The sequence below is a fragment of the Eublepharis macularius genome, chromosome 14, assembly GCF_028583425.1.
Source record: "Eublepharis macularius isolate TG4126 chromosome 14, MPM_Emac_v1.0, whole genome shotgun sequence".
Taxonomy (NCBI): Eukaryota; Metazoa; Chordata; class Lepidosauria; order Squamata; family Eublepharidae; genus Eublepharis; species Eublepharis macularius.
The window spans coordinates 31,467,605-31,495,242 of NC_072803.1; the positions used below are offsets into that span (position 1 = coordinate 31,467,605).

At 46.0% G+C, this 27,638-nt stretch overlaps 1 protein-coding gene across 2 annotated transcripts in view; it reads right to left on the reverse strand.

The window, feature by feature from the left end:
* Window positions 1-3,762: 3,762 nt before the first annotated feature.
* PDLIM2 (PDZ and LIM domain 2) overlaps window positions 3,763-27,638 on the reverse strand; it is a 45,556-nt gene continuing 21,680 nt past the window's right edge. For both annotated transcript variants that reach the window (XM_054997833.1, XM_054997834.1), the window contains exons 4-10: window positions 21,904-21,973; window positions 20,169-20,362; window positions 18,632-18,716; window positions 11,523-11,677; window positions 10,242-10,387; window positions 8,654-8,771; window positions 3,763-4,967 (exon numbers count right to left, since the gene is read on the reverse strand). In XM_054997833.1, the coding sequence (XP_054853808.1) occupies window positions 4,772-4,967; window positions 8,654-8,771; window positions 10,242-10,387; window positions 11,523-11,677; window positions 18,632-18,716; window positions 20,169-20,362; window positions 21,904-21,973 (964 nt within the window). In that variant the 3' untranslated portion in view covers window positions 3,763-4,771. The remainder of the gene's footprint in view (window positions 4,968-8,653; window positions 8,772-10,241; window positions 10,388-11,522; window positions 11,678-18,631; window positions 18,717-20,168; window positions 20,363-21,903; window positions 21,974-27,638) is intronic.

Below are 27,638 nucleotides of genomic sequence, written 5' to 3' on the forward strand. Positions count from 1 at the left end.
CATGTACAAACCTATGGGTAGTGGATGGTGGAGAAACGAGGGTTGGGGCCTGTGTCCCCCTCTTTGCATTAGAAAAAAAATTGGCATTGGCACAGCCAAGGGAACCAATTCCAGTACAAACCCAATGAATATTGCCTGATTAAAGTCAGGAGCTGGAAGGGATTCCCTCATCCTGGAATCCACTCAGCAGAACAGCCAAGGAGTCAGAGGCTGTCATTTCCTGATACTTGGAGACCCATTGCCCAGATTCCATACCTCTGCCCATGCTTTAGCACACCATTTTCAGCAAGATCTCTATTCAAGCCACCCCACTCAGCATCAAAAGATTTAGAAGTCGACAAGGTTCAAGTGAGCCTGGACATTACTTCTTCTGACGTGGAAGTGCTTTCTAGTTGCAGAAATAGTTCATACTGTGGTTACTTAATAGTAGTGGGGGAAAGGCACTCTGCCTGTATCAGATCCATTATTTTGCCTTCACATATTTCATGATGGATACCTGAAAGTCAAAAGTGAAATTAAACCATGTGGGTGGCCATCTCTGGGCTGGGAAATTCCTAGAGATTTGGGGGGGGGGGGTAGAGCCTGGGGAGAGGTGTGGTTTGGAGAGTGGATGGACCCCTCAGCAGGGTTTAATGCCATAGAGTCCACCTCTGTTGACTGGAGATCAGTTGTAATTCTGGTAGATCTCCAGCTATCACCTGGAGGATGGGAATCCTACAATACTCTCCTTTCTCCAGGCATTATACGCTTGCTTGCAGATGGTGGATTTGCTTTAGTTTATCTTACTGATTCCAAAATTTCATATTAGGAAAATTGAAACAGGGCCTAACAACAGGCAGTCCGTAACTGCAAGGATGCTGGGAACTGTAGTTGCCCAGGGGTCACTTACGGAAAGCCCTTGGCTACTTCAAACTGCACTTCCCAGGATTCTTTCTAAACAAAACTGGCATAAAACTGATGTAATTTCATTCTGCAGGCATCTCTGAAGTTTAAGGATTAAACTATCACCCTAGCCAGACTATGATGGCAAAGAGAGGGCCTTTGCTACTCACATTGCTTTATTAGGTAAAGCACTTTGACAAAAGACCTTCCCCTTTTGCCTCTCCCTTTTACTTATGGCCTCTGCCTGCGGGGAATGCACAGGCTACATTCCAGAGCACACTGGGCCAGCCGTTTCTGTGGTGACTTCATAGCAGGAATGCTGTTCAGAACAGGAAGTGGGGCGGCACCCAGAATGCCTTTCCAGGCCTTTGGCACGGGGCTTTGTTTGCACTGCTTAAAGGAAAGGGATGCCCCCCTTTTGTACTTTTCCAGGGAGCAACAACTCCCACCAAGCCCACACCCTAAAGGCATTCCAAATATGCCAGAAGCTGTTGAGAAGGGGGTGAGAAACACAGGAAGGGTGCAGGGCCAGGGTGCCTCCCCTCTTCCATTCAAGATGCAGCCCCAGCAAAAGACCCCAGCATTAGGACATCTAGTAGGTTGCAGCATAAATCCCTGCTCTAGGATTCAGGTGGGGAAGGAGGGGAGAAGAAAAATGAAAACCTGCCCTCAAGTCATCATTGGATTATGGTGACACCTCCCCCCCACCCCCAATGCGGTTTTCATGGCAAGAGACTAACAGAGGGTGGTTTGCCAATGCCTGTCTCTGCAACCCTGATCTTCGTTGGATGTCTCTCATCCAATTACTCACCAAGGCTGACTACGGCTGCCAACCTCTAGGTGGTGTCTGGAGATCTCGGGGAGTTCCCCTGGAGTAAATGGCTGCCTTGGAAAGAGGACTCTGTGGCATTATACCCAGCTGAGGCCCCTCCCCAGGATCCACCCCTAAAATATCCAGGAATTTCCCTACCCAGAGCTGGCAACCCTAAGGCCGACCTTGCTTAGCTTCTGAGATCTGATGAGATAAGGCTCTCCTGGGCTATCCAGGCCTGGTCCTCCCTAGGTAGGGCTACCATATTTCCAAGCAGGACTTCAAAGAAATGCAATGAGAATCAGTGATTTGCTTCGAGTCATCAGAAACTTCTGTAACAGAAATAAAATAAAATAAAATAAATGGTGCTGGCAAGTCCTAGTATTTAGTATCTGTTAATTGTTAGAGTCATGACTTTAAATACAACTAGGTGCTTAAAGGGGCAAGTAGTAACTTAAGCAAGCTATTTGTTTAAAGGAGGCATTCATTGTAAGCAGATAAAAGTTCTGCCCTTAAAAAAAAACACAGCTCTTATTCAGCTCCCCTCTCTCTTTCCACAAACACCTAAAAGGCTTATTGAAGCTCTTGCATCATTGAAGGGCACCTGGCGCCCTCTGCTGACTACTTCCCCAAATTACATTTAAGAACAATGGCAGCTGGTGACAGCTGGAGAAAGATCCTATGCTATGAATTTGCAAAACAAATAAAAAAACGAAAACAAATCGCATCCAGGCTGTCCTTTTTAAACATTTGGGTTCATATTCTGCCAATATACACTGAAATGCAATGACTGACATAACCTTAACAAACCAACACTAAATAGCTTCAGAGGCTGATAGAGCAGCAGCTAGGAAAAGTGCCAAGACCAAACAACAAAGAACCCACATTTCTCCCCTCCACACCAGAGCATCCCTGCAGCAGAAAGACTCTTGCCCAAACAGGCAGGAGCTGCTCTTTACGCAAAAGAAAAAGCTGTAGCCCAGGCCAGACCATACCCTTCTGTGACCCTATCTCATGGCCCATTTCTGTGCTCCTGATTGGTCAGCAGATTGCACAAGAAGTCCATTGAGAAGGCCTTTCAATCTCTCCTTAGCTTCCTCCAGGACTCCCTCCAATGTGTCTCCATGGGCATAAGGAGGGAGGAGGCTATACAAGGGGACCTCGGTAAGCAAAGGTGGACATACAGAATTCTACAAAGACAAGTTCTGCTAAGACTCCTTGGACTAAGTAAGGAGGCAGCAGGAGGGTGATGGGAGATGCAACCCCATTCACGCTAATGGGCTGCCTTCGCTTGTTTGAGAAGGTAGTCCTTCCAGTGGGCTTTCCCAGTGCCTTCTGGCCAGCTGCTAGAGAAAACAGATGGCTGGAGTACATGGACTCTGGTCTGGCCTTTCCTATGATCAGAAGGAAAGAGCTTCAAAATGTGTTGTTTAAAAATATGTCCTCATGTGAAGGGTTTTTTTTTTTTTAGGCTGGTACAGCATGCTTGCTGCAGTCTGCTTGGTGTTTTCCAATAATTGTGCTAGCTATTCCGGGGCTCACACTGAGAATGTAGCAAATTGTCATAAGCCTGCAATGGAGAAAAAGCACAGAGAGGTTTGTGTGCACAAGATAATGGTAGTGATTCAAATTCCTCCAAACCTAAGAGGTCATGTGAAATAATATCTCACTTCATCATCAGCATGAAGGTCAACAGTGATTTACACATACAAGTTACAGGACAATGTAAGGTGGAAGCTCAGAAGCTCAAAGTCTGAGCGTCATAACCAGGTACATACATGTTGGGGCCAAGTTTCTTTTTTGCACCTGAGGGGGATCACCACATCACCCTGCCTCAATTACTGTTCTTCCACTGCTTGAAGAGGTGACTGCAGTGCCCTATTTATTAAGACAGCAAAAAGTCCCGTAGCACCTTTAAGACTAACCAACTTTATTGTAGCATAAGCTTTTGAGTGCCACAGCTCTCTTCATCAGATGCACACGCACGTGCATCTGACGAAGAGAGCTGTGGCTCTTGAAAGCTTATGCTACAATAAAGTTGGTTAGTCTTAAAGGTGCTACTGGACTTTTTGCTATTTTGCTACTACAGACTTAACACAGCTAACTCCTCTGGATCTATTTATTAAGGAACTCCTGGAAAGGAGGAAGGGGTGCCCCCCTTCCACTCCTTCTGCAATCCCGGAAGTTCCACATACTCTCCCTAGAAATATCTGAAAGAATCCAGAAGCTGACCTGCCTTGAACATTCAAGGCATTTACTATTCTAAAGAACTGCCCATGGGCTTCCAAGAAAACACATGTACCCTGAGTGGCAGGGTGCACTGCTGTATTCTTAGAAGCTCCAAAAATGTAATGCAAGGGGAAAAAAGGCACAGGGCAAGTAATTTATACATATATATATATATATTACATTTTACATAGAGATCTTAGAAAAGCTTTACAGAGTCAATATCTGAAACTGCCCCACTGCCATCCCAGTACCAAGTGCTTTAGTGACTCCCCCACCTCTCTCTCACTTTTCTATTTTCTACATGGACGTAAGGATGTTGGCAGCAGCAATGAGAAAGAGGTGCTGCAGCCACAAAAGGAAGCAACATTGCCTTTTGCTCTGATGACTGGCAAGAGTCACTTGGATTTCTGCATCCCACACCGTGCCCCATAAGTGATCCTTAAGAAGCACAGGCATCAGAAGCTCAGCCATTACCCATCCCCTCCAAAGCCACCCAATGCCAAACGTGACCAATGCTTGTGCTCTATGGAAACTGCCCTTCTAAGAAACAGGCTAAGAACCTGCCAACTGAAAGCATACTGTAAAGTCACTTTCTATTGGTGAACTGTAAACTCTATCCCCCAAGATCCATGAACCCTTCCGTTTTTTCTTGGAAGCTCCTTTTGTTAGATGGGTCCTCCACTGGCAGAAGAGACTAACTGAGCTGGGGAAGAGGCCCCCAATGGGCTGAGATGGTGCAAGAGAAGAGTCTGTTGAAAGAGACCCAGGGGAGCCGCTGGTATTCATACAGATTTGGCATGGTAAGAAACCTCCAAGCTGATGTTCAGCTCTCATGTGCTTGGCTACATTTTAGGACTGGGAATAGACTGCAGTGACAGGGCTGGCCACTCCAGGCCCCTGGTAGCGCTGGCGAGCATGCTTCTCACAGTACATCTCTTCGCCCACCCAGAAATGGCCACGCATCTTCAGATTCAGGCCACAATCTGTGCAGGTATAGCAGGAGGGGTGGCGGTAGCGGTTCTCCAGGATCCTCACGGCTTGGTTTCTGTAAGGGACAGCAAACAATAAAGTCAATGTGGAGGTGCACAGAAATAAGGTTCCCTACACTGCCTAGGGGGGAGCTGTGTCTGGGGAGTTCAGAGTTTGGGGAGGATGTGATGACACTTTTGAGTAACACTCTAGGCCATCTCACAGACTCTCTATGGTCATTACCAAAGAGACTAGGGGGAAATTCCTAGAGTGCCACTAGATGGAGGCAATTTTTCTCCTGCTCCTCAATTCCTTGGGAGCAAAAAATTGGGGCTGGGGGCAGATAATTTCCCACCCCAGGCAGGAAAATGGGAGTCCTACAGAGGACTAGGGCCAAGAGAAATAGGAGTCCCTCATAGAAATGTGAATAACATCTGGTGAAAATAGAAATTCCAATGCCCTAGTAAAAACTCAGCATTTTTTTTAAAGAAAGCTCCTAGCCTTTGGAAGTATAGCAATCTTAGAAATGTGTGGCTAGTCCCTGGCAAATGCCCTTCTAGCCATTTTAAAAGAGCTAGTGTTTTTTTAAAAAATCATTATAGGTTTTTCTCCCTCTGATTGCAAATGACAGCACTGTAACAATCTATTGCCACTTACTGATCTCAGAGTTTAAAAGAATGGTTATAGAGAATGTGTGAAGAACAAAACAGAGAGCAGCAAATCTCCACTGCTGCTATGACCTCAAGAGCCTATACAGCATTGCTGCAGAGTATGTTGAGAGGGAAAAGTCAGGCAGGAGGAGAAATGGAAGAAAGTGGCATGGACCGCCCTGGCTATCACGGGAGGATGAGTCCTCATTGGAGGAGAAGAACCTGCCCCAAAGCCCCACCCTGGCAGACATTCACTGCAGGGTGGATTCCTCAGTACCTCCCTGAAGGGATCCTTCACCAGCACTGGCATTGCCCCCCGGAGCCAGCAGGGCCTTCAAGCCTGGAGGCCCCAGCTTGGGCCTGTCATGATCTCTCCCAAGAGCAGAGAAAGCGAAGGGCTAAGATCAAGGCCTGGACCAGCCACTGGAGTGCATGCCCTGCAGACCAAAGCCTCCCCTCTGCCAAGGAAGCACCAGAAGAAATCAGGACGTCACTGCAGGATCTGGGCCCTGCTACTACTCCTGCATCGAGGAGCTGACTCTGCTTGCCAGCTGCGCCTAACACTGGACCCAGCAAAACCTGTGGGGGAAATCCCTATCTAAGGCCGCACCGCAGTGAGGCTGCAGCCAGTGCGGGATAACTTGTCGGCAACCTGGCTGATGATCCTCCCAGTTGCTCGAACCCTCTGAACCTCACTGCCTTTGGACCCAACTGCTCCATCCGGCCTGTTATTGAGGGACTCTGTGGTTGCCCAGGGCCTCACCTCCAGCCTGGTGAGCAGGACAGAAAAGTGAGCAGAAAATTCCCATGTGTGGAAACTCTGTCACTGATAAGTATCTCTCTGCATTTGCAGTGGTGGTTAAACAAAGAGGAGAACCCTCGCCACATGGAAGGTGTCTATGTGCTGGAAGTCAAAATGATTTAAACAGCATCTTCACAGATACTTTGCATAACCTATTAAAGGCACCAAGGTTTGAGCGCACATGTACTTGATGCCAAATCCTACCCTTATCTCTTTTCCTGGGAATGAAAGTCACACCCAGAGGCCTTCTTGCCTCTTGTCCTATGCAAGCATCTTCTCTTCCCCTGCCCCAAACATAGGCTTGTCACTGGCATTTCTAACAGCACTGATCATCTACTGGGAAAAGGAATGGGATGCCTAGATTCAGTTCCACCATATTTTTAAAAATAGACGGCCATCTATTTAATGTTGTCTGCAAAAGCACTGTGTGCATATGTGCACAGGTTCTGAATATGAGGATTTTACTCCCCGGGGCACTTAACATCCAGCAGCCTGGATCTGGAAGAGCAATTTGGTGTCTGCACATGGATCATGATGGATCAGAGCAAATGGTAGGATCCAGCAATCAGCAAATGCAAGGATCGTGGATCTCCCTCACATTCCTGGGGTCAGAAAGGAAGGGGGAAATTTTGCTCTATGGACTAAGAGCCATGAGGGTCAGGAGGCTGCAAATGAAATTGCTCTTTCTGCCTCTTCTATCAGTGCCTCTTGTATCTCTGCAACAAAGAGATCTGAGATTTATTTTTTCAAAAATAAAAGAGAAGGTTTTTTTATGAAACCTGAGAAATTGTATTATAATGAACTCTGTGTGTGCGCATGTGAGTAAAGTGTCATCAAGTCGTAGCCAACTTATGCCAACTGTTGCTGGGGTTTTCAAGGCAAGAGACTTTCAGAGGGGGTTTGCCATTGCCTGCCTCTGCATAGCAACCCTGGCCTTCCTTGGTGGTCTCCCATCCAAGTACTAACTAGCGCCGATCCTACTTAGCTTCTAAGATCTGATGAGATTGGGCTAGCCTGACCCATCCAAGTCAGAGTATCATAATTTAGCAATTGCCTGTTTTTTAAAAAATAGCCGTCTGGTGGTGTGGGAAGATAGCAGCCCCAGGGAGCAGGTTGAAGGAAAATGTGGGGGAATCTGTTGTGTGGACATTCTGTTGTAATGATCCAGGTTCAAATCCTTGTTCAGCACAAAACCCCGTGCCAGTCACACTTCCGCAGAGTCACCTAGTCATGCAGTTGTGGGGAAAAAATGGGATAATGCCCAAGTTTGCTTTGCTGAGCTCCTTGAAAGAGCGACAGGATTCAATTGCAAACAATAATAAAAGATTAAATTCAGTGTGTCTGCATAAATAGAGTTAATCGTAACTATTCTACTTAACGTACACTGTTGCATTCTGTTGTGGCAATCTTCCCCTCTCCCATACAATTGTTATTTAGTGGTTTTTTTTCCCCATTGGATCTTTTTTTGCTGTTTTCTGGCTTCGCAGCCATAATGTTAATTACAGATTGCCATGACACACGGTGGGCCTGTAAAATGCCAGAGAGCTGTTCTATTGTTCTATCTGTCCACCAGATGGCGACACATAACCCACTTCCTGCCTGGTTATCTTACCAGCAAAGCGTCGGTACAAAGGGGACGAAGTCTGTGTTTTATTCTGGCCAACCAAAATGACACAAGACACTGTGCAAGCTCTCAAGCACATCACAACTGTTCATCAGCCCAGATATTTCAAAAATTTAAAAAATGAAGCAAGGAAAAGGCAATGTTTCCAGGTCAAGCCTGTCTTGCCAGCCTTTGGTGTTAGAAGCTGACAGGCTCGTATATTTAAACTGCTGCAGTTTACCTGCTGATGGCAGCATTTGCATTGTGGGAAGCAGCGGTGAATAGTGGAAAATCCTCTCATCCGAAGCGGGAAAAACAGCCCAGCCAAATCTAAACGTCAGTCAAACTGTTTGCAAGTGCCGAAGGCTGGCAAAACAAGCTGGAAAATCTGCTTTTTGCCTCCGTTTTTTAATTTTTCTTTTAGCTGGCCTGATGAAGAAGAGCTTACACAATGTTTTGTGTTATTTTGGTTGGCCCTAACAAAAGGTAGTACATAGATTTTGTTTTATTCTAGATTTTGTGTGGGCCAATGCAGCTGTTCACAGCTTTTTTTCTACAGAGGGGACAGACTCCTTTGCAGCCCTGCCGGGGAACAACAAAGCCATCTGTCATCTGTCCAGAGCATCACTCTCATGAGACACCTCCCTCCAACTCCCGTTTCCATCCTTCCAAAGCAGACTCCCATTCTGGGGATCTGCGACACTCACGTGATGCTGCTGCCGCACTTCTCGCACACATGCAGCTTCTGGGTGCTTGCCACAGAACTGCTGACTGGCTTGTGAGCACTGGGAGACAGCTGGCTGGGGTAGTGACTCACGGTGCCCTCTGTCAAAGCAACAAGGCAAGCACATTAGGAGTCAGGAGCAGGGCAGTCGTTCTTAATAATTTCCCCTTTTACTGATTAGCAAATTAATTAGCACCCCGGAGGGTGCTCTGATCAGCTGATAGAAACCTGCTGGTGGTCCCTGGCTGCAGGGAGGCTGGCCAGGCCTCGATCAGAGCCAGGGCTGTCTCGGTCCTGGCACCAGCCTGGTGGAGCTCTCTGCCTGCTGAAACTCAGGCCCAACAAGGAGTACTATCCTTTTGCAGGGCCTGTAAGACAGAGACGCTCTGTGGGGCATATGGCTGAGGCTGGGCTAGGGGTGAGCTTCCTGGCAGTCTCCTGTTGGGGTGGTGGTGAAACCTTCACCTGAGTTTTCCATTGGTAGGAGCTTCACTGTTCTTCACCTCCCACCCCATGGAGATGTTTTACTGGGGCTGGAAAAAAACGGACTGCCATCTAGGATTGTTTTTATGACTGAACTGTTTGTTTATTATGGTTTTAATGTAAAAATTGTAATGTAAATGTAATCCTGATGTCATCCGCTCTGAGCCCATTCACAGGGAGAACAAACTACAAATTTAATCAATCAATCAAATACGCTGAATTAAAATATGTGCATAATCAAAATTCAGTACAGTGACTTTTGGAAAGATATTTAAGGAAGTTCAAGATAACTCTGGTATGTTAAATGGTAAATTACTACATGTTGTTAGCTGGAAAAGTCAAATTTAACCATTTTTTAAAAAAATATCCCTATTATTACAAACATATCCAAATCAAACTAGTCTCCAAAAGTAAACAAGACATGCCCTTAACTCACAGAACTAGCAATTAAAAGTTTGCTTTAAATTAAAAGTTTTACCCTTTTAATCTACCAATCAAAAGTTGCAGCCCCATCCATATTCCTTTGATCTTCCTTTACCTCCCACAAACACGTATATACACACTACTGTAACACATCTTTGGAATCTTGTTTGAACCAGTGGCCAAACAGTATGGGGTAGAACAGGCCACCAGAATGGCATTGCTTAAGAACATTTCTACTGCAGGATTAGGGCCATGGCTCAGTGATAGAACATCTGTCTTACATGCAGAAGGTCCCAGGTTCAGTCCCCAGCTTCTCCAGTGATGTAGTAAATAACATTCACGATCTCTGCCTAAGATCCTGCAGAGCTGTGGTCAATCAGTATCAATATTGACCTTGATCAAGCAATGATCTGACTCAGTATAAGGCTGCCTCATGTTTGTTATACCTATGCCAGCTAGTTTCTTTAGATTTTATATTTTCAACTATTATTCCATCTAGCCTAGTACCAGCCAGTCTGACATGGGAGGTCTTCAAAGTCTCAGAGCCTTTAAGTGCCATTTCCAGGAAACTGAACCTGGGACTGGCAAAGCATTTGCTCTGCTACTGAGACAAGCCCTTCTCCCTACTCTACCAGTGAGTTGTCCCCCCCTCCTTTCCCACGTACCTTTTTCATCCAACTCCAGGGCTACTTGGAGCAAACGGAAAGTGCTCGACTGCCGTGGCGGAGCCCTGGTTTCACGGTTTTCCTGCATCATCTTGTAAACTTCAGAGTCTCCTTCCAAACGACGCATGGCTGGTTCTGTATCCAGACTGGAGAAAGAGAGAGAACAAGAGAGAATTGGGAAAGGGAGGATACCTCAACCTTCTTATCCAGGAGGACAGGACAAACCGGTCTTCCATCAAAAGGATCCTGCAGAAGAGCCTGAAAGAAGGGGTAGGACTGGGAGAAACAAGCCCTCAAGGGATCTAAGGACACTTGGTACTTTGCTTCTAGAAAAGATGCTTTAGAGGACTGATGTGAGAGGTGAGAATTCAGAGATCTTCACTTGTAGAATCAAATGAACAAATGTCTCCTCTTCTGGCAAGGCACCCACAAGCAGCCTCCCTTACTCCCAGAGTGTCAGGAAGTGACAATTACCTACACACAAAGGTCTCTGACTGCCACAGACTCAGAGAAACTTTGTCCCTCTCCTCCATTTCCCATTTTCTTAATGAAGAAACTAATTCCTCCGGCCCTCCATCCCACCATAGAGTAAAGAAGCTGATCAGGAAAAAAAATTTAAAGACACTTATCAGGATTTGTGACGCTCAAGGAAATAATGCTAGCTATTAGACTGCCCCTTCCCTGTGCTGGAATCCTAGGGAACCCTGCCAAAGCCGGAGGGCTCTTCTCACAGCAATGTCTTTAAGAGACACTTAAGTCTAAAGAGAGATTCATACCTCTGGGAAGTGAGCAAAGGGAGTTGGTCAGGTGGTTTCTGCTAACGCAGCTCTTCTAAAAGTGACCAGTTAGACCCCCAGGGACGAAGCCGTCCTGAGTGACTAATCCTGCTGCCCTCTCACCTGAATGACTTTCTTCCTCTTTCTCTGGAAGGCCTTGTCAGACTCTCACTCTTTTTCTCGGAGCTGCAGGTGGAACACTCCCTACATATGACGCCCAGGCCTGCCCAGCCACTGGGCTCGGCAGCTGCTCCAAATTAACCCTTGCCCTGCCTAGTTCAGGAAAACAGAGAGGGCTTTAAAGAGCCACACAACCTCAGGCACAAGTTTGGGCAGCCCCACCCTATCAAGAAAGGAGGTGGGGACTTCACAGCAGGGGCTTAATCCTTCAGAAAGTTCAAAGGACATTCAGAGCGGCAAGTCCTTTTTTGTAAGCAAGTCCTTTATGTTCAGGGCTGGGATGGGCTTAAGCACTCAGGCTAAGCTACTCTGCTACACAGGTTACCTGTAACGTCTGTGGTAGGAGGGAGAACTCCTGTCCTGGTCTTTCCTCAGCTCCCAAGGGTTGCAGAGGGAATATGCTCCTGGGGATGGAGAACCATTCAAGGGTGGCAGGACTGTAACAGGCGACCGACTGGGGGGGCTGAAAGACCTCCGATCCTACAGCAGGAGACACAGGGGAAAAGAAAGAGAATGTAAAGGAAGATTCTGCAGGAAAGGAAACAGGTAGAAACCTGGGAAAAGAACAGGCCAGGACGGTCTTGATAACAAGAGTGACTTTTCCGAGGTTCCACGGATTGTGTCACAGCACCCCTCTCTTTTCTAAAGGGGGGAACAACAGAAACATTACAGCTTGCCTTACTACAGAGCATGGCGTGAAGATATGTAAACTCTGGTCACCCACACTCAACAGCTAGATCCCGTTCCCCCTCCCAGCTACACTGTGTTTGCAACTTTAATTTACATCTGTAACTTTTATTCACTCTCTGACAAGTTTGTTGACCGTCATGTATTTTACGGTAATTGCCACACAGCCTGTGTTTCCCTCCTGAAATAGGAAGCATTGAGTACCCAGCGCTGTGTGTACTCTGTGCTGGGGTGGGGGTGGGGGAGAACAGAATCAAACATTCTCCCACTTGGGCAATTCAAATTCTGTGCTCCACTCCTATGAAAATTTCTGCAAATGTTATAGATTTAGAAAATATAGTCATGAGGAAGATTATTCAGGAGGCTCAGAAGGGTACTGAAGCATGGCCTACAGCCCAATAGTTGGAAAGCTTATTCAGCGTTTTCCCTGCTTTCATGGGAAAATGGGTTTGCAAACACTACGGCATTTCACCATGCATCCATAATGGCTAGAAACTTAATTTCTCTGGAAATTAACTGACATCTCCTGATTCTATATTCTGCACTTTTTCTGTGCTGTTACACCATCATGGCATACACTAACTGGAGCTCAAGACTAGCCTTCCTCTGTCTAACACATGGAACCCTATCACAACCTCTGCAATCCCTTCACTAGGCTCATCGATGACTTGTCTGCACAGGAAAAATGCACTTTCCTACAGACACAGAATGCCAACAGAATGGGAGGACAAGGTTTTTTTTAGAAGGCCACTAAATCCAGAAAGAGTAAGAATTTTCAGGGTGCCTGAAGAAGGAAGCTGTGACTACCAAAAGCTTACACCCTGAAAATCTTGTCGGTCTCTAAGGTACCACTAGACTCAGATCCTGCTGTTCTACTGCAAACCAACACAGCTACCCACCTAAAACAACATACAGCCTGGTTCTAGAACTGGGCTAAAGTTAAGCTGGTTAACACCATCCAGAGGTTATTTCCTGTGGAGGGAGGTGGCAGTCTGCACATTTTTGCCTTGACTCATGAGCTCTAGCATCCAGGGTCTAAAGCCTTTACGTGAACTCATTTGATTGCCAAAAGTGAAATTGTGTTGTACAAAGTTGGACCAGAACCAATGGCTTGAAATGAAATCAAAAGAGTTTTCGGCTAAACATCAGGAAGAACTTCCTGACAGTTAGAGCGGTCCCTCAGTGCAATAGGCTTCCTTGGGAGGTGGTGGGCTCTAATTTTTTGGAGGTTTTTAAGCAGAGGCTAGATGGCCATCTCTCAGCAATGCTGATTCTGTGAACCTGGGCAGATCATGAGGGGGAGTGCAGAATGGGTTACATCAGTGCTTAGTTCTCGTAGCCTTCTTACATGCCCAGGGTAATGCCAATCGCCACCTTGGGGGGTCAGGTTGTAGTTTTCCACAGGTCAGTTTGGCTAGGGATCCTGGAGGCGTTTTGCCATCTTCTGGGCATGGAGTGGGGTCACTTGGGCAGTCGGGGGGTCGTTGTGAATTTCCTGCATTGTGCAGGGGGTTGGACTAAATGATCCTAGAGGTCCCTTCCAACACTATGATTCTATGAAAGTCATCCCTCCACAGCCTGCATATCTGGTTGCTTCAGGGCCGGAAGCAGCCACAAGAGGGCACTCCATGCTCATAGTCCCATCTAGCTCCCGCAGGAAGCAAAGCAGTCAAGTCTTGCAGCAGTGAACAGTTACAAAGAAGAGTAACACAGATGAGGAGGGGTGCAGAAGTTGGTTGATGGTGGTTTGTTTAGAGAGAAAGGTGAGAAACGGAACTCATATTTGCTTCTTCCACTTTCACAAGCAACTAGGTGTCAAGAGATCAAATCTCAGGATGATGCTCAGTCAACGTCATCGTCACAGGGGAAGGGAAGCAACAAAACTACAAGATTTGGTCCTGCCTGAACTGGGTAGGGGTGGAGTATTTTCAATCACTGAAATGGTGTAGGGGGAGAGTTACTCCCCATGTTATCCAGTCCTCTAGATCCAATCCATACCGGTGGCCCTTGCAGCTGTTTTGTAGGGCCAAGGTATACATCTTGGCATTCCCATCACTGAATCCCAACAATATACATTAGTCGGCCCTTATTTGCAAGATACACAGCATTGAGTCAGGGCTATGCACCTGCTGCTCCTTGGCTTAATAGACTAGATGCAAATCCACCCCCTTGGAATTAGCGGGGGGGGGAGATGCACTTCTGTGTTCCTTAGAATGACAACTGATTTTTAAAAACTGGCTACCATTGTTGTAATTAACTTATCTGCCATCTCTCCTACCAGCAGCTGATCGGGCTTTGGAAGTTTTCCAGGGAGCCAGATCTTCTGGAATAAGCCACTGCCTCCCATCTCAATCCAAGCACCAGGCAAGTTGAAGGGAACCCTGCCCCCCCCCCCCCCCGCTCAAGCAGAAAACTCAAGAGAGTTGGAAGAAGTTTTTACCCAGCACCTCAAGGAAAAGCCAGAAGCACTTACATGGAAGAAGTACTACCACTAACCCAGCCTCCCCCTACCCCATGGGTCAGTTCAACCCTATCCTTCCCTACCCCAAAGCAGTTTGTTTGAAAGGCACAACATTGCCAGCCCAATAACAGCTTTCTTCCCTAATCCATCTGCTCCTGTTTAAAGGCCCTGGAGAGGGAAGAAAGGAGAAACCCCTGCTTAAGTAGAAGCAAATGTGCCTGGAAGCAGCAGAGAGCCGGGGACTTGACAGAAACCCACTAATCAACACAGCTTACAATCCCCATTCTCTCTACCACCACCAAGAAAGAAAGAAATATCTAAGGGGGAAACTTCCCCTTCCAACATTAGGTAACCAGGTTGGGCCAAAGGACCTCACAGCGCCTCTTTGTCTCCTAAGCAAAGAGGGATCCCCCTGGCTCTAGAGTGCCCACCCAACTTGCATGCATGCATTGCCAACTCCATGGGATGATTAAAACCACACAGTTACTCAACTTATGTCTGCATGGCATTCTGTACTCTTTTTTTTCCTGACTAAATGAAGCATTTCCCCCAGCTGTTACAGAGACCAGCTAAATATCAACAACTTCCACCCCCCATGCACTCCATCCAGCAAGGCACCCCCCATCAAGTTTAGAGTTGCCAACTTTGGACTTCCAAAGTATTATGCCCCTACCTCCCAAAAGAGCACAGGTAGGCAAAATCCATCAGGCCAGGGGAAGCTAGCAGTGCAGGGTATGAGTTAGGCTAGAATCAGACTCATTGCCTTTGCAGACATCAGTTCTGAGTACTGAACAGAAGGCAACTTTACTGAAAGGAGTAGCAAAAGGCTGGCTGGATGCCAAACCTAATAAAGTTTGTCAAGTTCCAGTCTGTATCCACAAGAGCAGTTTGCAGGCTATAATGTTTAATGCAGTGCTTTCAGCATTCCAAACAGCTTACAAGCATTGCCTGGCTGTACTCCTCACAACAGCCTTATAAAGTAGGCCTGGTGTTAGAGATGAGACTTGAACCTGGGCTTCCTGGATCATACTGCCTTCTTAGCTGGTTTTGGTACTCGAGCTTACAAAATGAATTTGAAGTACTTCCCCCTCCCCACACCCAAATTCCCTTTCAGCATCAACGTTCACAGATGCCAGGCACTAGGAAAGGAAGGGACAGGCCTATAGATTACAGCAGGTTCCCCTTTTCTTTGGGGTTTGCTGTTGACCTGGTGGCACTCTGGTGGGTAAACTTCACTTCCCTCCCCATCAGGAGAATTGCATAGTTAAGGAATTTTTCTGGGGGAAATAAGATAAGGGAGAACCAACCAGGCCTATGTCTCAGCTCACCCACCCTCCACACTTAATCTCAGCCCCCAGCACTGATGCAACCACTGGGTAGGGAGGAGGCCAGCAGACGAGGCCAAGAGCTAAAGCAAATAAATGTGAGAAAGGAAAGAAAAACATGACCGAGAAGCCAAGGGGCTGCGGGGCTGGGGCGTGCAAGGTGCCAGCTGGCAAACACTGTGCTTTGGGGCCAACCTTGCTTCCCAATTTGGGTTTGAAAAACAGCCCCAGAATGCAGCGAAAACACAGAGGCAGGCCAGCCCCTGGAGCCAGAACAAGCAAACAAATAGCAGCACCCAGCCCAAAAGCAACAAGAGAAGGCGATGCCAGGACACATGGGCACAGAGACGAGGGGTTCACGGACCATAGGAGGAGAGGAGCCGTTTTCTGGGGAAGATCGTGGGCATTCCAGAGAGATCAGCCCAGGAAGACCTGCTACAATGACAGGCCCAACAAAGTTCTAAGGCAACTGTGTACCATGTTAACTGGTTCCACATAGGAGCTTCTGCCTGGGGAGCATGTGCATCTGCTGGGATTCTGCTCCCCAGAGCATCCGAATGCTATCGCCTGTTCATCAAATATGGCCAAAGTGTAACAAGAAGCTCCCCTTGTGGCTCACGTTTGCCTCCCCTCAAATTATAGAACTTTCCCCCCTTACAGACTGGCTTTCAGGCTGGTTTTTAGCAATGCAGATATATTGAGACATGCCCACATGGGCTGCCGCAACAAAGATTTAAGAGAATTTGTTATATATTTCTTTGCTGGGTTCTCTTTCGCCAGCGGTAAGGCAGGGTTGATTGTTTTGTTTTAATTTTGCTTGTGTTGCCCACCCAAGCATTTCAGAACAGGGTGGGCTATAGATCAGCAAATAACTCCGCTACATGAAAGGCAAAATTCTGCAATTCAAATTACACAAATTGGTTGGCAAGCATGCTTTATTCTAATGCACAACCCAGCATTGTTGTTCACAAAAACTGGGGATCCAAGGAAGTCAAAACATTTGCATTTGTAAAAGAAGCATGAATGAAAGGCAACTGGAATACACAGAGAAATGTTCTTAGGGAACAAGGCTTTGAGAGTTTGGGACCACCAGGGCACTTCTGGTTCCTAACCTTTTAAATCACAGAACTACCCATGCATTTTTCAAGTCCTCTCCATCATAAGAACTAGAAGCTTGCTTTTCTTATTTTAAAGCAGAACTGTGCAGAACATATAGAGATCAACCAGCTTCAGCACTGGAAACCACATTCCTATGCCCCATTGCACTAACCACAGGTCCTCCCTGGACATCCACTCCACAGTCTTTTCAGACCTTCTCCCCCCACCCACTCCTTACTTTGGGTTTAACTATTGAGCAGAATACAGACTCACATTTCCCTTGGAAATAAGCTATTCAGAATTACACCTAAAAATGGAAATTGTGAAAAACTATAAAGTGAAAAGCTCCTGTTCAGTTGCAAGTAAAAAAAAAAAAAGCAACACAAATCTAAATGAGAGGAAATAGAACCCAGCATGTACAATGGTTGAAAACTGCTGAGATGATAGGGAAGGCTTGGCTGAACAGCATATCAGCTTCTCCAAGCCTCAATGCAAAGTAGTTTCAGGACTGAGAGATACTGCTGAAGTCAAGGCAGGAGCTGCTGTATGCAAAGAAGCCTGCTAGTGGCATAAATAGGCCCCTCTGGACAAGGCAGGCTGGGGGATTACTTTGAATAGCTGCTTAATAGGCCCTCAAGAGTGAAGAGAGGCAAGAAGAGCATTTGGGAGGCCAACACCTCTGCCTCCTGTGTCCAAGAGATGCAGGTAGCACCTCCCCAAACTGGTTCTGCCTCCCCAGCTCCCAGCTGTTGCTTGGAGACACCAGGTAGAAACAAGCAAATATCCCCAAGCCAGGTGTGCCGTTGCCTGCAGGGACATGTGCAACAGAGCAGCAAAGTCACAGCAGCAAAGCCAGTGGCTCAAGTGCATGGCTAGAAAAGGGGTAGAAAAGGCAGATGCTACGGAAGACACTTGCAGGAAGTTTCTCATACTAAGCAAAGGGAGAGAGCAAAAAAAAAGGAAGGTAGGAGAATCAGTATTTACACCTTCCTTTCTCCCCAATGGAGATACAAAGTTGCTTACAGTAACTTCCTCCCTTCCTCCTCACAACCACCACCCTGTAAGGTAGGTTAGGCACAAAGAAAGACTGGCCCAAGGTCACCCAGCGAGCTTTCATGGGAGAGTAGGAATTCAAACCCGGGTCTCCCAGAACCTACACTACTGCTACTACGTAACTCTGGCCCCAAGCTTAAGAGGATGCAGTTAGATCTCCCTGGTTTTCTTCAGGGAAACCTTGAATTAGCAGCACAGCAGAAAAAATCAAGCTGAAGCTCACTCGCACATGTAGATTCAAGGATAGCAACAGCTTTATCTGCCAAACTACTTCTTATTGCAGTAATAGGAAACCGAGCAGGACTTGCTCCCATTCACATCTTCTTAACCTTTCTTCTCTTCCCTTCCTCCATTTGTCAAGCTGTAGTTCCTGGAGGTAGGGGGCTATTTTTTGTCCCTGTCACCTATATGTCACTTTTGCAAAATGAATTGCTCAAAACATCACACAGCCAGCGCTGATACCACTGTACAAATACTAGCCAAAGGAACGCCCAGGAATACCAGGTACACAGATGCCCAGGGGGGACTGGATGAATTAGCCCCAAATCCTCACAAAGCATGCCCCCCTGCCTCAGCTTCTGTGCCCAACAGCTCACCAGAAGCCTTAGCCTGTGAGTACCAGAATTCTTGCATGTGGTGCCTCAGCGTTGTTCACATATGCACAGGTCCTTTAAAGGGGCAGGGGCAGGGCCCAAAGCACCACACTTTCTCTAGGTCCCATAATTCCTATGGGCAGCCTTGCTCAGGATTGCATAGTGAGCCTCAGCACTTCTTACAGCACTAATAATTTGGACTCTTCTTCCTCCTCACCTGTCTGTTGCTTGGATGCTGATACCCATGGGAGGGTAGGCTGTGTTCATCAGAGATTCCAAAAGAACTCCCCAGAGACTGGAAGCTAGAAAGACAAAGCATACATGAGGGGGTGAACAGCAGATCCCAAACAAAAACTCTAGTGGGCAAGTAGCAAAATTTCCACCCCCCACACATGCACTCACAAGCTACCCACCTATCAGGTTGCTCCTCTGAGTGCCCTCTCAAAAATTAAGAGATTCATTCAAAGGGAGTTTCAGGAGATCCAGCGCTTTTCAGAACTTTTCCATTCATTTCAAATCACCATAACAGAAATGATTAGAGGGTTGAATCCCACCAGTCATTCCTGGGTGCCAATTCCCCCCTCCCACACCAGACCCCCCCCAACTCCCTACTCATACTGTTCCTGCGGGGAGGGGGGGGGTCACTGTTGTCACTAAAATGTTCCAATATTTTAGGGGGCAGCAGGGAAATTGCACTCGGCTGATGGAAATCTTTCTGTCAGTGAGATTTTCCACAGGATCAAAACCACTGAATGCATCACAAACTCGGGAAGATTCATCTGAATCCAAGATGACAGCAGTGTGAGTTACTAGCAAAGTCAAGGACACTATACAAGACAAAGAGGTTTCCTTTAAAAATATGGAAGTCTTGCCCAGATGAGATATGTAAAAAGGAGCACAAATGCTGATATAACAAACACAAGTTGCTGATGTAAAAAAAATGGCAGCATATATTTCAATATTAGACATATATTAACCATAAAAACAATTTTTAAAAATGTATTTACACACATCAGAAGTAGGAAACTAATCAGAGAAATAGCTGTAATGTCAGACTCCCACGAAGTTGTGAAAGAATTACCAAAAGAAGCTAGGAAGATGTCAGAGAAGGAAAATAAATTGTTTGGTTTATTCCATACTGGGGAAAGAGGCTCATGCATAGATCCCAATTCTGGGGGACAGCTTCTGAAGAAATGAGTTAGACAGAGGTGACAATAGATCACATTCTCAGGGCCAAGCTACAAGTGACGAATTACACTTGCCTGGCAAGTGAACAGACTCACACGTACTCCTCCCTGTTCACTTGCGCTCCACTTGAGTGAACAGGGAGGAATACATCTGAGTCTGTTCACTTGCCAGGCAAGTGTAATTCGTCACTTCTAGTTTGGCTCAGTCATTCACTATTTAGAGTAGGCCAAATAATGTATTTCACACAGGACACAAATTAATCTATGGGATTCACATCCACAGAATGAAGTGACACCCACTGACTTAAGTGGTTTTAAAAGGGGATTAAGCCAAATGTGTAGAAAAACAGATCTATCCGTGATTGCCATGATAGTTAAAAGAAACCTCCATGTTAAGAGGGAGTGTACTTGTAAGCTACGGTTGTCAAGATACAAACATAAAAGGTCATTGCCTTCATGCCTTGTTTGGCAGCATTCCGGAAAAATCTGTCTGGCCAATAAAAGAAACAGAATGTGTGTGGGGTAGATGGATCCTCAACTTGAACCACCAAGGATCTAGTTACATACCTGCGGCTATTCACCACTGACTCTCCTCTGCTCTCATTGGGTAAACTTGGCCGCCGTGGGCTGTATGGGCTGGCTGGACGGAATCCAGGAGATGAAGGGGAGTACGGACTGCTGGGCCGAGGGCTGATGGAGGCTGGGCTGGAGTAGGAAGACCTCAGTGAACTCTGACCATCGTCTCTGGTTCTCAGAGACTCCTACAGGTGAAGGCCACAAAGAGTCAGTCAATAGAGATAATGCAGACAAACGATCAGAGATATTTTGGTGACCGAGATAGGAAAATTAAGTGGCGCTGCCCCACAGCAGTAAAAATGTAGTAAATAAACCAAATAATAGACATTTAAGGCAGTTTAATGTTACCACTAAAGTGCACTACCCCACCGTGCTATTGGTAGGGCTGTCCCTTCTCGGAGTGACTCCATCCTAAAGGACCACTAACTCTCCATGATCCATGTCCTATACTTTGTCTTCCATACACACAAAAAGGCAGTGAGGTAGTCAGGGTTGGCACTGAAAGTGACACAGTTGGGTATCTACTGAGACTGGGCAAAGGGCCTACCAATGGCAATGACTAGAAAAGTTTGGCCCATCTGTTCCAACCAGGAATAGAAACTTGGCCCAGGGACTTCTGGGACACTTCTGCTGGAAATGGTAACTGGAGAAAGAAGTAGGTCATAACTCTTCTGCAATCCTTTAAGGCCTACTGGCTCCAGTTGGGACTTAAAGAAAGAGTTCCTCCCTGTTGCCTTCTCCAGGATGGAGTATATGATGTGCATACAAGAGGGTAGCATGCTTAAGGCGGGGTGGGGGGGACCACTTGTCCTTGCACAGCCCCCCCACAGGTATTATACCCCTTTATCTTGTCCCTGAAATCTATGGCACGCTGATGGATGTTGAAATGCAGATAATTCTAAGACTGAAACAAATAATGAAATAGGTTTTGTAATTCTTGATAAAACACTGGAATGGACACACAATTTTAGAGTCCAAACATCACTCTGCTTCACTGGGTTAGAAGCTCAATATGAAGCGCTATATAGGTTTCATTTTATTCTGGTCAGACAGTAAAGGAGAGAACATTAAAAAAATATGTTCAAATACCAGACTGATGGAATCAATTTCTCTCCCCATTTACAGTGAAATTATCTGAAAACTATGTGAAATGGTTTGTGAGATGTTTGAATATAAAATTATTTACGATTCTTTTACATACTTGATCACTCACTATCAACAAAACATACTTTGGCAGGTGCTAGTTGCAGCTAATAATGTCTGGGTGACAACATTGGAAAACAGACTCTACTTCATCTTTTGGCAAGTGATCAAGGAAGATTCTTGATGCTGTTGAAATGGAAAGTCTTACAGAAGTTATATAGAGATAAAATGACTAGAAAGCACAACTCTAGAGATCATTTATTGATGACTGGAATACATAACTGTGAACAGCAATGTTTGACTGACTTTTTGTTGCTGGTTCTGTTGTGTGTTGTTGTTTCCTGTAGTTTTGTAATAGTAGTTTTCCTTTTATACAACATTTTTTAAAAATTAAGGAATATTGTGGCCCTCATTTCTATAAATACGAGTATAAAAGATTAGGATAATAATTTCTAATTGTGTCTCTTTGCATAAAAGGACATGAGTTAAAGAGAGCAGGTGCCCCAGTACAGAAGCCAGTACTTGTTAATCCTGCGCTGACAAAAAACAAACAAACATAATATGGAAGCAAAAGAATGTTCACCTGAAATCGTATGCTCAACATCTCTGGGGAACTTTCACCATTGGTCTGACTGGGAGAAAACTGCTGAGACCTGGAAATGGAACAAAAGGATCCTTAGAAAACAAATACAAACCCCTTTAGTCCTGAGCAATGTGTGGACTGACACCTACCTTAAGCTTTATATTTAAAACTAGGTTTAAAACAATCAGTCTGATATATTCTCTTCTTCAGAGCTGCATTCTTGCTTTTTTTCTCTTTTTGGTCTTTTTTGTATTATGTTCTAGCTGCGGGCAATGGAAGTGCAATCTTAGTAGTTGTGGATGGTCTTTGTGCTGTTATTCTGCAATTACTCTTAAGATGGCATCCCTGATGCGGCTCTGGAGGCATGCCAAGAGGCAACTCCTCCCACATGCCGGTTGATCATAATTGTTTTTCCTGTTAATTTGAACAGAGAGGAGAAAGTCCACTGGAAATTTATATGCCATTGCCTGCCTCTGTGCAATGACCCTGGACTTATTTGGTGGTCCACATCCAAATACTAACCAGGGCTGCCCTGCTTAGCTTTTGAGATATGACAAGATCAGGCTATCCTACGCCATCCAGCTCAGGTCATAAAATGGACTAACTTCTGCCGAATTCTGAGAAACTGGGGAGGAGGGATACTTCTAGCATGTACCAGTTGAAGATCTCCTGCTAGACGCATTTGTACAACTGATCCCTGTGAGAATCTGGACTGGGTTAGACTTAGATATTTGCTCACCTCACACAATAAAAACAGTGCTGACGGTGCTTCTTTAAAAGAGACAGCTTGCCTCTCCCACAGGGTATTCACTATATGGCTTTCAAATGAGGCACAGATGGCCTGTCAGTGAGCAACCCTAATGCTGTTGCCCTTCTCCAACCAGAGAGGCAGCCTACCCATACTAGGATGAAAAGCAGCCTTATCCTACCCCAACCTTCCCTCCCTCACAGGAGGTGCTGCTGGCTACAGCAGCAGTACAAGAGGAGGGAATGGATAAGGTCCCCATCCCCCGCCAGACTCTAAACATGGAGGCGGGGGGGGGGGGGGAGAAGTGTGGCTTCTTTTATATTCTCTCTCAACAGGAATGTATTTGGGGCTTTGATGTAGCTAGGAACTGGAATTCATTACGGGGAATTAAATCACAGAGAGGGGGAAAGAGGCAAACTGCAGTGAGATGTTGAAAAGGAGAGAATGTACACTAGGCCCAAAAGGATGGATGGATATGAGGAATGGTCTGCACTGTAGGCCTAGAAAGACTTGATCACTATGCTGTGTGTTTCAGAGATGGCTGATAAGACAGCTGGGCTATTTTATTCTCTGTACAGCAGCCTTAGGGATGGCAGTATATTTTACCACAGAATCCATCACGCCACAATATTGGTACCATCAACAAGTGAGGGCTTCCCAGTTATGGAGCAAGTTTTGAGTATAGAAAAACTATGCAAATGTATATATTACATACAAAAAGAAAAATTCAGCATTAAGATGTGGAATAACCTTACTCTCACAACCCGAAAAAACATTTCTGTCTTCGACCTGAAAGAAATGGTGGGAATCATATATTGGTTAGATGGGCTGGAGCCACCAGGGGCCAGATCGGCAGCTGGCCATTCCTGCTATGAAGAAAGGTCTCCACCCACAGCCGTTTCTAGCTATGGTATTATATGAAAGAGGGCAACCGCGGGTAGTCTATCTTTCTGTGGAATAAACTGACAGAGAAAAAAGGGTTGCTCTGGATTTGGGCAGGGACAAAATCCAACAGGAGTCCTGTGGTATCTTAAAGACTCACAATAAGTACAATTTGCTATCCCATAAGCTTTTGTGAATCACAATTCACTTCATCAGATGCATTGGAATCATCTAACAAAGTGAGCTCTGACTCACAAAAGCTTATGCAGGAATAAATTTTGTGAGTCTTCAAGGCGCCACTGGACTCTTGTTTTATTTTGCTGCTGCAGACCAGCACGGCTACTCATCTGAAATGAGTCAGGGACAAATCCTTAAAGAAAAAGGCCTCAACTTGTAGTCCTTTTCAAATAAAATAGAGCAAATAGTGCAATTTTTTATTTAAAAAAATGTGAACGTTCATACAAGTTTAGGAGTATTTATAGGAAAACTAGTTCAGAAAATGTTCAGAATCTATTCTACGAAGCCAGATTATTCTTGAATAAGATGCATTATGCAACTAATTTAATGCTGTCTAAGAAGTAGTTACTTAAAGCTAACTGTTCCCCATCAGCACTTCACAGACCAGCAGGAGGGGGGATGGGAGGGGTGTACCAGCATCATGCTGATGTCATGCCTGCATGCAATGTCACTTCCAGCATAAAACCACAAGTAGCATTGTTACATCAGGGTGATGCTCTAGGATTTGCCAGAAACTCTATGACTAAACTATACAGTTTGGGATGAATCCTCAAGCATCGCCCTGATGTAATATTACTTCTGGTTTTTCGTCAGAAGTGACATTGTACACAGGCACACCTGTTTCCACCTACCCCCCAAATTTCCACTAGCACTACTAAGTCACCAGCTGTGGTTGGCAACCCTAATTTGAATGGGTTTCCCTGTTCAGTTCACACTTCAATCATTTTAAACAGTCATCTGGAGATTAGAGAGGGCACATGGAGGCAGCTGGCAGCAACAGCACAAAGTCCATCTGGAAAACCTGGACATGCCATCATGGCTCTATAGGAATAACTGGAAATGCTATGGTTTTCCCCAGAAGTGACATCACAGTCGCCGATTCCGCATGGCTTACCTGAAGCTGGGATGTTGTGGAACATGCCGGCAAAAACGCAAAAGATCGCGTTTTCTCGCGTTTTTGCCGGCATGTTCTGCAACGTCCCCGCTTCAGGTAAGCCATGCAGAATAGGCCAGTGTCAGCCCAACAGCCTTTTTTCTGGAGAAGAGTTATTCTGTGCCCCAACCAAGTGGCTGGCAACTCTGAATTACAGGCAAACACAAAGCAGAAGTGTACCCCCTGAAATCATGGTGTTTTTTACAAGCTAGAAACAAGTCTGGAGGTTAGAGAAGAACATATATCAATATGGGCCTCTCATATGTTTTAACACCCCACATATAGTGATACCACATTAACCAAGTTCACCAAAAGGAAAAAGGGATTTTAATGTCAAACTCCTGTGGCAGCTGAAGATAGATCCGGCCTACTCTAACCTTAGGGTTGCCAGCCTCCAGGTAGTGGCTGGAGATCTCCCAGAATTACAACTGGTCTCCAAGCCACATAGATCAGTTCACCTGGAGAAAATGGCTACTTTGTGGGGTGGACTCTATGGAATTATGCCATGCCAAGGTCCTTTCTCTCCCCAAACCCCACTTTCTCCAGGTTTCTTCACGTTTCACCCCCCAAATCTCCAGGAATTTCTCAACTTGGAGCTGGCAACCCTATCTAACCTACACCAGAGCTACTCCCTAGTCAGGAAGGAGTCTTCACTGCATACAAGCTTTGCTTTTCGTGGACCGCCTTATCTACACCTCAGTAATACACAGCAAAAGGAAGAAGAGGCCAATTCTAGAAGAGGCATAGTCTAGGCCAGCATAAGTATGTGTCCAATTAAGAAGCCAATACAATCTGGATGTGATGCTAACCTCATTAAACACACTCAAGCATCAGCCAGGGAGTTTGAGGGAGAGAGCCAAGTACACGACAAGATTGGAAAATCAAGCTAAGAACTTGGAAGGACAGGAAGGAGAGAGGGGGGCAAGTAGGCTTGAAACCTGCTTGACTGCACATGGCATGGCACCAAAACCACAGTAGCTTAGAACTTTTTCAGAAGCCAGTGAACTTAAGCTTTTTAAAAAGAATTCTGTGCAAGGTGGGGCGTGTTGTTCAAAGAACAAGTTTCAAATTCTGATGGAGCATGGGCAACAGCAAGCAACACATGATAGTTCCTGGTTCAAACCTTACATCATCTCTGGTCACAGAAATAAGGTGGTGACCTTAGGGCCACCTGCCACCCATATAGTCTGCCACCCACAATACAGGAATAACACAGGCTTATTTTTACAGGGTTAAGATTACTGAGACAATGCCTATGAAGCACTCTCAACATTTCAAAACACTGCATAAATGCCAAATGACATTCCTCTGTTACTAAAGTAAGTGCCCCATGTGGGTACAGCAAGCATCCTCACAGAAAGAAGAAGAGGAACAGTATGGGTTCCTACAGCCAATGGAGGAAAAGTATTTTTAAGCCCACCACCCAAACCAAAACCCTAGCAAGGAGCAAGGGTTGTGTATGTGTGCTCCTTGTGCAGAGCAGCAACACACTTGAATGAACCCTCATGTGATTCTGAAGAGAAGCAAGTGACCTTTTGTTAGCGCTAATAAAGGACTACAAAGAAAGTAGAATTGCATGTTAAGTACCTCCTGAGCACCTCCCCAAGACTCCCCTGGTCCCTATAAGTCTAAGGAGAGCAGCTGCCAGTCAGAGCTGACAACATATCCGATCTTGACAGACCAAACGTCTGATTCAGTATATGGCAACTTCATGTGTTCATGCAGAAAGGCCTTGGTATGTGCCACGAGACAGCCGAAAAGCATCTATCTTTCAGCCAGCTCCAAAGACTCCAAGTGCCCCAGGGCAACTGTGGCAGAAGGGAGAAGTTGCATGCTCAGGGGAGGGTGGAGGAGGAAGAAAGAAAGATGAGCCAAAGGCCCCGGAATGAGAGGAATGTCTCCTCCTGAGCAGCTTCAGTTTGGTTTGTCAGTTTTGGGGCGGTGCCAAGATGCCATTAGGACTTTCCAACCCTCATCAGACATCCATTGCATGTCAAAAGTAGACACAAACAAGGAAAAGGGACACTGCTGTGAAGACCGAGGATAAGGTGGAAGGACAGGCCTGAGACACACGTAGACTGGCAATGTGTGTGGGCTGGTTTCTATACCCAGCCCTGTTGCTTCACAAGCCCTCCTGTGCACAAGCAATGGGGCCATGAAATATGCAAGCCAGAGCATGCCAGGGTGCTGAAAAGAGGTATAAGAAGGCCCCGCCAAGGCTTACAGCAGGTGTTGGCTTGGGGTGGGGGCAGTTTAACTCAAATACCTACAGAAGGAGTGGCTGATCCAAGCAGCGAAGGGTGAAAGGTGTAAACAGGCTGGCTTTTTGAATGAAGAACTTGAAGTAGGGATTCCCCAAAGATTCCCTCAGGGAGCATTATCTAGACTTAGCTTGCCAACATCTGGGGCAATAGGCCGAATTCTGGAACCAGCCAGCATAGGGTGGGGAAGAAGAATCTCTGAGTCATGCCAGTAGGAAGACCACACCCGGGACAGCAGCCTGCTGCTGAGCAGTTTTATACAGTGCATCTGTCCTTCTGTTCTTCCCCAAACAAGTTTTACATACATACCATTTGAATCACTGAAGACAAAAAAAGTTTGCTACCCGCTTCCCCACTCAGGGCAGGGCCAGCAGGCTTTTTGCCCCAATGGCTATTTTACAGCTGATAGCTTTCCAGTCACATGCTGGCTCATGTAGGATTATTACAGGCCCAACTGGCTTTATGCAACAGGCCCAGGAAAATTCCAGCAGCAGTGGGGCCTGTAAGCTCTTCTTACAGCACAATCTCTCTCCACTGCAGGAGTGCCCTTGTGTGCAAACACTTGACTTTCTTTAGCCTTTCCCCAAAACAAGAACAAGCTTTAACTAACAAATGCTGCCTTTAAAGGTTGAGAAAGGGCATACAGGGTTAGCAGCCCAAGTGCCAGCAGACT